Below are 12070 nucleotides of genomic sequence, written 5' to 3' on the forward strand. Positions count from 1 at the left end.
TTTCATGGTTGTCCAAGAAACATGGCACCAGCATCTGCTTTTGGTGAGGGCGTCAGGCTGCTTCCACTCATGGTGGAAGGGGAAGGAGAGTTTTTCATGCTGCTGTCAAAGACACACCCAAGACTTGGTAATTTATAAAGAAAAAGAGATTTAGTGGACTCACAGTTCCATGTGGGGGCTGGGAAGGCCTCACAATCAGGGTGGAAGACTGACAGGCACGTCTTACATGGTGACAGACAAGAAAGAGTGAGAGCCAAGTGCCAAGGGAAACGCTTTATAAAACCATCAGATCTCGTGAGACTTAATATTATGAGAACAGTATGAGGGAAACCAACCCATGATCCAATTATCTCCCACCAGGTTCCTCTCACAACACATGGGAATTATGGGAGCTACAATTCAAGATGAGATTTGGGTGGGGACACAGCCAAACTGTATTAGAGAGCCAGATTTCACATGAGAGGGAGCAAGAGAGAGGGGAGGGGTGCCATGCCCTTTTAAACAATCAGCTCTCCTGTGAATTAATAGAGGTGGGACTGAAAGCCTGAACAGAGGAAGTTCAAAGAGACTAGGTTAGAACAAGATGCCAGCCAGCAGCTACAGGGACAGTGTCCAGGCTGAGGAGCAGGGCTGGCAATCCAAGCAGGGTCTCTCTCTGACTGCAGCCAAGTGATCCGGGAGGCAGAGCAGAGCTTCAGATCCCAGCAGGAGAATCCGAAGTACAAAAAAGACAACTTAGAATGAGGAAAAGTCTAGAACATCAACCTGGAGAGCCAGATGGGGAGGAAGGCCATGGCTTGGAGTAAACTCTGGTGTCAGGCTCAGGGCAGCAAGACTGATTGCAGAGTTGGTAGGGAGAGGACTTAGCCTGCCTCACTGGGCTCGGACGGGTTGGCCAGGACAGGAGGGGAATGGAACGAGCCATGGAGGCCTTCCATGCCCACAGCTGAGCAGGGCAGTGCTTCTCGACCCTGACTGCACATTTCAGTCATCTGGGAAGCTTTTCAAAAAATACAGTGTCTGCCCCCCACCCCCCAAAGCATCCCTGTTCATTTTTCTCGAATGGGGCTGGCCCCATTTTCAGATGACGGCGTTGTGCAGGCAGTGCTGAGAACCGCTGTTCTCCACTTCAGCTTATTCCTGAGTTTAGGACCGAGCCAGTGTGGGAGGCACCTCGAGATAACGGGGGCTATAGAGATAGTCAGCCCTGGCATCCGAGGGCAATGACTACTGTAAGCACTGAGAGAATTTGTTGACTTTCCCTAGAAGAACAATCCTTATAACACTGACCGAAATGAACATCCTGATTAATTATGCAGGTTTATAGCTCCCCAGAGGCTGCAGAAAAACATCATTTGGCACCAGAAGCAAACTTTATTCTGGCAATGCAGGATAATTTTACAAACATTAGATACTGAATTGTGCAGACGTCTCTGGAATTTCAATGTACTACATCCATAGAATGCAGAAAAACAAGGTCAGGGCCAATTTCTCACGCTGCCACCTGGACCAAGCATGTCCAGGAATCCTTTGGGGTCTCAGCCCTCTTGTTCCAGATTTCAGTGGTGTCCTGGGCAGATGTGGCTTTTGTCTAGATTTCTTTCTTTGGGGAAATGCTTTGAATCCATCACATACAGTTTGGATGGGCTGTCAGTCACAACAGGTAACCCCACCCCTGTGGGGACATGGTCCAGGACTAGCCAGTTCTGGCAACAGTGATTGGCTCAAGAGGTAGGCATGGAATTCAAGAAAGGCCCATAAGCATTGTTCTTTAGGTTTAATATAATGGCAAAGTTGTCTCCTGAAGAGGTAAAGCTGGAAAATGAGACTGGGTTTATCAGTTGCCATTGTCCCCATACTGTGTGGGTGAATAAAGAAGCTTGCTGGAGAAGGAAGTCTAATAGATATGAGGTAGAAAGAGAGGAAAATCTAGGGAGGAGAGAAAGGAAGAGAGAGGGGAGACTGAGAAAGGGAGAGTGAGAGAGGCAGAGAGAGAGAGAGAGAGAAGAGAGAGAAACAGAGAGGGGGATACAGAGACAGACTCAGAGAGAGAGAGAGAGAGAGAGAGAGAGAAGAGAGAGAAAGAGAGGGGGATACAGAGACAGACTCAGAGAGAGAGAAGAGAGACAGAGAAACTGAGACAGAAAGGAGACATGCTGGGTGTGGCGGCTCACACCTGTAATCCCAATACTTGGGAGGCAGAGGAGTGAGTATCTCTTGAACCTGGGAGGTGGGGGTTGCAGTGAGCTGAGATTGCATTACTGTGCTCCAGCCTAGGCTACAGATAGAGTGAAACTCTATCTGGAAAAAAAAAAAAAAGACAGAGATGAGGTGTGGGAGAGAGAGAGAGAATGGGTAGAGAGAGAGACTGATAAAGGAGACAGATGGAAGTGGAGGAGAGACAGCGAGAGAGGGAGAAGAGAGAGAGAGGGTTCTGGCAATGCTATGCTGAGTTCCAGGTCTCCCGACTGTGATACCTCAGTCTTGTGAGCTCTCCCTGCAGGCTCTTAGGGTTAAGCCCTTTGGAGCTGGGTTTGTGTCCCTTGCAACAAAAGGCATCTTGAGTAGGACAGAAGGGTTCTTGCTGACCTCATGGGAGGGCGGACGTGCGGGGTATGCACTGGAGAGTGAGGCAGGCGTGGTCAAAGAGCTTGTGCGGCAGCTGCCCCTGGGATGTCCAGGTGTCTGTCTCGGGGTCATAGCAGTCAAAGGAGGCAGAGTCCTCAATGTTGCAGTCCGTGGTCAGCCGCCGCCCGCCCGTCACGTAGAGCTTGTTTCCCATCACCGTGGCCCCGTGGTGCATCCTCCGGTCTTTCATGTCCGCACATTTTACAAATTTGTTGGTTTGAGGGTCATAAGCAAGAATCCTCCTTGTGTAACCTGAAAACCAAGTGACACATGGTCAGGCTCAGCCTTGCTCATCTGGACCAGAGGTCAGCAGTCCTGGGACGCGTCTGACCCCTGCCACTGCCTAAGGCTGAGGCTGGGGCTCTAAACTAGAGCATGGGGTGTTGAGCTGGCCTGCCAAAGCCTGCTTTGTGGCAGAATGGGGCTGGCACACGGATCTGTCTGATTCTGACCTTCACCCCAAGTTAAGGCAGCGTATAAGCCATTCTTAGATTGGGAGCGGCTTCCTGATTCTTGTAACTTTCTCAGCCTCATTGGCAACTTCCTCTCTCAAATGCCCACTCAAAAACTATGACAATCCCAAGCCTTTGGAAACTCAGAAGTGGGTTCCCCACGACAGCCTTATCTGGTAGGTACTTTTAGGAGCCTTATTTTATGGACGAGCAAACTGAGGCACAGAAAGATGTTTAACTTGCTATAGAGTATATAGCCAGTTAGTGACAGGGCCAGGATTTGAACCCGGTCTATCTGACCTCAATAGCAGTCCTCTTAACTGTGACACTATACTATGATTACAGAGAAACAAACCATTAGTAGCTGGTATTATTAACGGAAGCAAACATGTTTTATTTACTGTGTGTCCGGGATCATGCTAAGTGCTTTAGATACACGAGTACATTAACCATCACAACAGCTCTGTGTGATAGATATTATTTCATCCATTGTTTACAGATAAAGACAGAAACTTCTGGATGAGGAAGGAGTTTTGTCAGATTCTCCACGCTCCTCTGGTTGGTTGGATGTTCTTTTAAAGGCAATCTTGTAGAATAACATCTGTCTATGAGTGACCTTTTTTCCATAGACGGTGCCAAGTTTGTGTCACACCCAGCGATCCCCTGTTCAGACTCACCTCCCACAATGACAATCTGCTCCCCAAGCACTACTGCAGGGGCACACACATTCTTGATCATTCTTGTCTCCATTTTGAACCACGAGTTTCTGGAAATGTGATAGACCTGAGGGAGAAATAGAATCATGGCACTGCATTTTAAAGTTAAATATTCTTTAAAAAAAGGCAGAAGTAATCATTAAGAGGGTGAACTAGGAGTGAGATTTTTCTTTCTACTTTTCTCCAGTTTTAAAAATGTAGCTAGATTATTAATAAAAAAAGAATTGAAAACCAGGAAGAAGTGTATTATTAAAAATTGATCTTAATGTGACCCCAGGAGATCAGTGGCTGTATTTCTATAGGATAGACCAAGAGTTTGGCATTATAAAAAATGTTTTACTTACCTTGTTTGGAACATGTTTTTCTTTTAATGAGAAATGAAGAAACTTGGGTATTCAGAAAACCAATGACTTTCCAATCATTTTTTATTTCTAGCTCATGTTTAAATTTCTAAATGTTCTGGTTTATCCAAGAAGGTCATAGAGCCAAGAATAAATCTGAGGCTAAGTGAGGAAGGCTTTTGAACAGTTCATGACTGAAAGTCATTACAGTCCTAGAAAAATGCAGCATGAGAAAGGGGAGAAAGACCGAAGAGAAGGAAGCAAGCTGTTTTACCATGTTCTGAAATGGTGGATCAAATCGACATTCCCAAAATGTGTTCTCCTGTTAGTGTCCTCAGTTTAAATCTAAATATCAAATGTAAGTTAGTTCATTATGGGCAAATTTTAGCTCAAGAGATATAGGATGAATTTCATATAAGAAAAGCAGGAAAAAGAACATTTGTTTACAGAGGAAGATGGCATACTATTCTTTGCTAGAAAATATTTTCCTATAAAATAAAATTACCAGGGCAGGCGCAGTGGCTCACACTTTTAACCTAGCACTTTGGGTAGTTGAGATGGGTGGATCACAGAGGTCAGGAGGTTGAGACCACTCTGGCCAACATAGCAAAACTCCATCTCTACTAAAAACACAAAAAAAATTAGCCGGTGTGGTGGCACATGCCTGTAATTACAGCTATTCAGGAGGCTGAGGTGGGAGGATCACTTGAGCCTTGGAAGTGGAGGTTGCAGTGAGTTGAGATCACACCACTATACTCCAGCCTGAATGACAGAGTGAGACTCCTTCTCAAAAGATAAAATAAAATAAGATTACCAGTATTATTAAAACTGTTTAAAAATCAGTTTACTAAATTTGATCTTCATAACCAACCTAGGAGGTAGGTATTATTATTGCTTTCATCTTTCAGATTAGACTACTGAGGCTCAGAGAGGTCAAATGACATGCCCAGGGTCATACAACTACAGTGAGTTGGGGAGCTGGTCTGGTCAAGCCCAGAGTCCATGCTCATAACTACCACAGTCATGGCTCTGCCTGGAGCCGTGAAATTGTGGCTTTTCCTGATGGAAGCTTTTGAGATTGGAAACCTCTTGAGGTCTCTGTCTGTCCTTCATGAAGTCAGCAAAGCCTGGGGGAGGCCAAATACGAGACGAAGGGAAGGTCACAATGGCTGTTTTATCTGAAAATACGTAAGTGACAAACTCTCTGGGATCCTTGGAAGGAAAGCAAACACTGGTTGCATTTTACTTGAATGAATAATCGCCTCCTGGCCCTTCTGTTCTTCAGCTTTGGGTATGGCTTTAAAAATAGATTAAACATTTGCTCACTATGCTCATCATTCCCCAAAGAAGCTGGGGCAAACATAAGAAAGGATGATTTTTGACCAGTGAAGGAAGAAATACTTTGTTATGGTAAAGGATTTGCTTAATGCCGTCCAGAAACAGGTAGAGAGAAGGCCAGGTAAAAACGTACACATACAGCATGATTTGCATGGTAATTCCATTGCAGCATAGTTCTGAAAAGAACTCATACATGCAGATGAACAAGCCTATGAAGAAAACTCTCAACCTGTGCCTGAAAACCCAACCTGCTCCATCAAGCAACTCCAGGCATTCATTTTAAACTATATTTGAATGAGTAGACTGTCTATTTCAAAGCTAGTGCGAAGTAGATAAGAAAAGCATCCAAATGAATACTTTTTCTCTTCTCACTCTTCTTAATCCGGCAATGCAAAAGGATCCCTCAGAGGTTTCATATTTTCTTGGCTTGGCAACTTCCTGTTTGATTGTACTATACATTTCTTGATATGCTAGCTTGAAGCTTAAGCTTCTCGTTTCTTATTCTCAGGTTGATGGCAGTTTTGCAATGTGAAATAATGAGTATATTTGTCGACTCTATTTTGAAAAGTAGAAAAGAGGGAGGGGCTCCAGCTTGACATGGAGGCACTTTGTTATCTGTATGGTGTGGTCAGAGCCTTGAGCGGAGCAGAAGGTCTCTCCAAGTTCAGGTAGAGGAGTGGGATTTGGAATAGTGATTGTAGAAAGACTCAGAATCTGCCTAGATGGTCAGGGAGGAACTGAAAATACAGGCTGGAGAAGTGAAGGCAAGGAAAAAATCTTTACCAGAACTGACTGGGTCCAAGCCATCACCATCCTTGCCTGAAACTCTAGAAGATTCTCCCAGTTCTCCCCTTCATCCACTCAGGCCCCCTCCAATCCCTTCCCTACAAGGCATCCAGACGTAACTTCCAAAAATGTGAATTTTGTTACCTCATCCACCTTTCTTAAAAGCCTTCAGTGAAGTTCTATTCCTCTAAAGCTATTGGATACAATGAGTTCTAAATTTCTCTTCAAAGAATCAGTATGTCAGTATGTTCAGTTATTTGTCCTCTATTTTGAAGTTCAACCTCCTTGCAGTTTCAGTAAACAACATTCTCCACCAGTTCTAATCAGTAGTTCACATCTGTTCCTCCGGTCCCCGGCTCCGTCCTGACTCATCCTGGTCACCTGCTTCGGTCACCTGCCCTGGTCACCTGCTCCAGTCACCTACTCTGGTTACCTGCTTTGACCTAGGTCACCCCTGGCTACCTGCTCAGATCTGCCCGTAACCATCCGTAACCATCGTTCCTGCCAAACCACCCACCCTGCCACTCTGGCTCGTACCCCTGCTCTCTTTAAAATAGCCAATTAGCCTACACTGTGCAGTCTAACCCTAGCCAATAGGGGAACGACACAGCAGTAGGGGCAACCTCCATCAGGAATAAGAACCCCTTTTCCTCCCTTTTCCAAGTCTGTGCTCACCTTTGCTCCATCTGTGAGGCACACCCTTCTACAGAAGTAAACTGCCTTGCTGAGAGGATTTATCTTCAAGGGCTGTTTCTTTCAGCAATGAAATTTTACTTATAACAAGGCTAATCCCAATTTCTTGACAAGGCCTGGAAAGCCCAGCCAGGCCAGCCTCACCCCCACAAATATCCATCCCTCAAGAAGATTCCAGAAGTTTTCTGGGAGGGGCTCAGGCGCTGTGATGTGAGTGGAGGAGATTGCTCCGGGTAGCCTGAGAAAGGGGCTGATGGAGATCGCGCAACGACTCACACCTGCCCCCAGCTACCCCTCAGCACACTGCCCTCCTCCTCTTTGCTCTGTCTTGCAGCTTCCTTGTCCTGCTTTCGGTTCCCCAAGGCTGTGGGTTGCACCTCTTTGTGCTTCAGGGCCTTTGTGTGAGCTGCTCCCTTACCCAGGACCACTCCCCCTCCCTCAAGAGAAAATTCTGACTCTGGCTTCAGGTGGTGCAGGAGCTTCCTGCATCTCTCTCCAAGTCAGATCATCCCTTACATTCTTTCCTAGCATCGACCCCACTCCCTCCTTCCTCTTTTATTCTCCATCCTTACCTTTTTCTCTCCTTTCCTGCCTCTCTGCTCAAGTCAGCTTCAGCCAACTTCACGGGGTTTGCTGCAACATTCCCTGGACCCTGGCACTCTCTCTGATTCTCTCTAGACCAGCGGTTTCCAATCTTTTGTCTTCTCTGGGCCACACATAAAGCACACTAACACTAACGCTAGCTGATGAGCTAAAAAAAATAATCTCTTAATATTTTAAAGTTTGTGAATTTATGTTGGGCAGCATTCAAATCCATCTTGGGCTGCATGCGTGTTGGGTAAACTTGCTCTACACTAGTTTAGGGCACCCTCACTGTGCTCTTAGAGCACCCCTCTCTTTAGCATCTGAATTGCAACTGAGGGTTATGTGTAAATTGCTAGGTCTCTAGGCCCTTCACAGTGGTTGTTGATGAACATAACTCTCCTAAATCAGCAAAATACATCTCGTGGGTGCTTCTTCATTATCTGTAGTCAGACTCAGTGTTCACATTCCCCATATCATTAGATGAACTGCAGAGATTACCAGGAACTTGCACAGAGTTAGAAAACACTTAATATTCTGAAATGTGGCCTTTATTGGTCATACTTCTCAGAGAGCTTGTTGTGAAATTAATGTCTGCCGATCATTAAAAGTAGGGGTTTCCCAACATGGCAGCACCTTAGAATCACCTGGAGACTTGTATAAACCATACATTTTAGGATCTCACACAAAGATATTTTGATTCAGTGATCTCAGGTCAGGTTCCAGGGGATTTGGTCACAGAGGTGTGGACCAAGGCTTGGGAATCTTCTTTTAAGGCCTTAAGGACTTGAGTTAGAAATATCTGCCAGATTTCTATAGGACGTCACTATCTGACATTCAGAATGTTCTACAATAGCTTGAATTTTTAGATATATATTTTTTTACTCAAATGAAGATAAACTCTGTGGATAGGGGTGGTATTTGTATGTATTAGTCTTGCACAAAAACAATTTATAAATTGAAAAAATCTTGCTGAAAATTATTCTTCCCTCTCTCCCTTTCTCTTCCTTCCTTGCAAATGACAAGTGTTTGTATGTGTGTACATGGATACACACGTGTGTGCATGTTTTTGTGTATACATATATTGTGTTCATGCATATGTATAAATGTGTTCATGTATGTGTGGATATATGTAAATATGTGTATGCATGCATGAATTGTATATGTGTATGCATGTGCACATGTATGCATGTTGGTAGGTGCACCTATGCATACATATGAATGAATATACATTTGTGCACATATGTATGTGTGCATGCATGTATGCATATGTGCATTTGTGTATATGTGTGCATATATGTATGTGTGTGCATATGTATGTTTGTTGGTGAATATGTAAGCATGTGCATGTGTGTGCATGCAGATATGGGTGTGTCCATGCACACATACTCATGCACTTACGTGATGGGAAAAACAGGCCATTTACCTGGATAAGGCGCACAGGGTTCTGCATGATGTCCTCTCCTCCAAAGAGGTAGAGTCTTTGGTCTTTCACAGCGACAGCAGGGTGGAGCACACCCACGGGCATGCTGGCCATACTCTCCCAGACATTGCAAATGCTGTCATACCTTTCCATGGAGCCCAGAAGCTCCTGTCCTTCTCCGGTTCCCCCGATGGAGAAGATGAAGTTCTTATGGGCAGTGCTTCTGTGGGAGTAGCGGGCCACCAGCATGGGCTCCCCCAGCCTCCACTGATTGAGTTTCAGGGAGAAGATGTAGACGTTGTGACTGACCAGACTCCTCCCTGAGCTGACAGCCATGCCCCCCAGCACGTAGATGCTGCGGTGCAAGGTGACAGCAGAGGCCTTGTACAGCCGGGTCGGGAGTTTGGCAAGGCTCTGCCATTGGCCGGTCTGTTTGCTGTACAGTAAGACGTCCCTGGTGGTCTGCTGGCTGTCCTTCCTTCCACCCAAGAGGATGAGGAAATCTTGGTAAGAGTTTCTTGGAGGGACATGCAACAGGAGTTTGCAGTCTGGGGCACTGGTGCCACACAAAGAGAACATCTGTCTCTTGGCGGTCTCCAAGATGATCTGGCATGCAGGTGATGACTGCAGGAGGGCGTCATTGGCAATGAAGTGGTGGAAGAAGGCTGGGTGGATGTACTGCAGCCTGACCTGCTTGAACAGTTCCTGCATGTACCGCTTCCGGGCCTGGAGGTCATGCTTAATCCAAACCATGAGAGCCTCAAACACCTTTTCCTCCTCCCCACAGAGCCCATCATCTCCGAGATAGTCTCTCAACTCCAAGGCACAGAGCTCCTTCAGGTCGGCTGACATGGCCACCTCTGGGAAGGACGTCAGTGCCACTTCCCTGGCTTTCTTCTTGAGGGTCTCACAGCTTAAGATTTCTGAGAGTCTGATCATGCCCAGGCAGTTGCTGGGGACCAGCTGGCTCTGCAAGTATGAGGAACAGGCCTCAAACAGCTTTGGGAACTGTAGCATGGAGGCAGCCTCCATCACAGGGAGGACATTGTCTGCGGTGATGCGCACTTCCCCCGTGTACACGTAGGAGACAATCTGGTCCAGGGTTGGGGAGTCAATGCCTTTCAGCTGCACTTTGGCTTCACTCTTCTCCCGGAAGCTGCTGCAGAACATAGCCCTGAAGTAGGGGCTGCTGGAGGCCAGCACGTTGCGGTGGCAGGGGATCTCCCAGGCACCGGCACAGATGCTCACATCAGTCAGAATCCTGCTTTGCCTTAAGCTGTTGAGCTGCCTCAACAAGTCAGAAGAGAAGTCACGGTCTTTGAAGAGCAGCCCATCTGGTGACTCCTTGTCCATCCTACAAAGAGAGAAGGAAGCCTCCAGAGTCAGCAAGAGTCAAGACTTTCTTAGCAGCATGTGCTGGAGGGTTCAGCTGCAGGGGTTCCAAGACCTGGTGCTTCTGTGTCCGTTCACCATTGTGTTTGTAAATTTCACCATGAACATTGTGTAGGGAAGACTGGAAAGGAAGGCCACACATATCTCATACCTGAGCTCTTTTTGCTTATTTTCTATGGTTATTTTCAAAGGTAATAGACAAATAGTATCTTCAGCAAATCGAGAGAAACAACCAAACAAACTAAAGTTGTTGGAAGTTACTCCGTTATCAGAAGCTGAAATGCTAGTCTGAAGCAAGGTAACAGTCCATACATTTGAAGAGCAGAAGTTTGTGAGCCTTTTTCCCATGAAAATATCCTTTTTTCCTATTGGCAGCGTATCTATTATTGAGTAAACTTGTCTAAACATCTCTTTCTGGGTGTCAATCATCCCCAAGGATGACACTCTGGAGGTGTGGCCCTCTGTTAACTGGACAGAGATGAGGGAGGAAAATGGACCTTTGATATATATATATATTTAAATATGACTTCATCGAGTCTTGTTTTAAAGATGGAATAAATAGAGAGACCAAACAATCCCCTGGTTTATTGGATGACACCTGGCTGTCTACCTGAGGAAGAAAGAAGCATGAGGGATACTTACCTTGTTTTGCTGCAGTGACATCCACTGATGCCTGGTCTGGCTTGTCCCCCGGAGAGTTTCTACCTCTAACTCCGAGAGAAACCATAAACCCCAGGCCTTTCCTTCAGTTGGCAAATGATTTGTCCTGGGAGGTTTCTGAATTTGTTTATGCTGAAGGCACTTTCATAGTTTTCTAGAGCTTTGTGCAAGGACTGCTGGGCAGGGAGACAGTGTATACATTCCAGGGCTAAGAATAGTTGCATATGTACTTTCCACTGTTATGACATGTGACTTTCCAGTTGCCTTTTGCAGCAACCTGAGGGCCTGCAGGTCCCACGCATGCCCACATGCCTTGTTTCCTTGGCAAGTGTTTACATCGGCAAAAATAGATTGGGAGGCGTGGCTTCTCTTAGAGAAGACTTTGCTGTCTGCTTGGAACCATCCTGAGTTCCCTGTCCTAAAAGTGCCTGGGAATTCTAGCTGTCTGTAAACAGGTTGCTGTGACTTGTGGAGAGTCACTAAAGATGGTTCTCAGCCACATTGAAGGTGGCAGGTGGTCACAAGGGAAGCCGGAACATAAGCCTGTGGGTGCTACTCAATGGATCTCTATTTCCCACCATCTGCCTGGCAGGATCGCTGGGGAGAGCTGTGATTTCCTCCTCCAGGATTCTAGGTGACGAAATCCATGACAAAAGTTGCTTTTTTGTTGAGCAGCCCAGGGTTTCCAGACTCATGAAGGCCCAAACCTTTGTCGGGTCTCCTCACTCAGGAGCCTCTGATTGACATTGGCAAGCCCAAGCTCCCCGTGTCATGTCTGCCTCTACCAGACACGTGCTGATTGCTCTTCAGCTGGCTTTTTATAGTTCAGACTTCCTTTTCTGTCTTACTTTTCCATTTTGTCTTGTCTGGCAGCCTGAGCCAGAGGCAGGAGGCAAGGCATATTGCTTTAGGGAGAGAGAGAAAGAAGATGAAGGATGGTGAGGAGAAAGAAGAAGCAGGGACGGGGGGAGGGAGAGAGAAAGAAGAGAGAGGGAGGAAAAGGAGGAGGAGAAGGAAGAGGTAGAGGATCGGGGGAGAAATGATGATAGTGATGTGGTA

General features: G+C 46.2%; 1 protein-coding gene across 1 annotated transcript; it reads right to left on the reverse strand.

The window, feature by feature from the left end:
- Positions 1-1341: 1341 nt before the first annotated feature.
- KLHL38 (kelch like family member 38) lies at positions 1342-11223 on the reverse strand. Its single transcript, XM_003933733.4, has 4 exons — positions 10994-11223; positions 8963-10313; positions 3758-3863; positions 1342-2880 (listed from the first exon to the last, which is right to left on the reverse strand). The coding sequence occupies exons 2-4, from the start codon at positions 10310-10312 to the stop codon at positions 2591-2593; spliced, it is 1746 nt and encodes a 581-aa protein (XP_003933782.1). The 5' UTR covers position 10313; positions 10994-11223; the 3' UTR covers positions 1342-2590.
- Positions 11224-12070: the final 847 nt, after the last annotated feature.

The sequence above is a fragment of the Saimiri boliviensis genome, chromosome 15, assembly GCF_048565385.1.
Source record: "Saimiri boliviensis isolate mSaiBol1 chromosome 15, mSaiBol1.pri, whole genome shotgun sequence".
NCBI classification, from domain to species: domain Eukaryota; kingdom Metazoa; phylum Chordata; class Mammalia; order Primates; family Cebidae; genus Saimiri; species Saimiri boliviensis.

Excerpts from the sequence above, each read along its gene's own strand:
- KLHL38 (XM_003933733.4), bottom strand. The coding sequence starts at position 10,312 with ATGGACAAGGAGTCACCAGATGGGCTGCTCTTCAAAGACCGTGACTTC. Across the intron at positions 3,864-8,962 it reads ACCCTGTGCGCCTTATCCAG|GTCTATCACATTTCCAGAAA; the intron begins GTAAATGGCCTG and ends TTTCTCCCTCAG. Across the intron at positions 2,881-3,757 it reads GCAGATTGTCATTGTGGGAG|GTTACACAAGGAGGATTCTT; the intron begins GTGAGTCTGAAC and ends CTTGGTTTTCAG.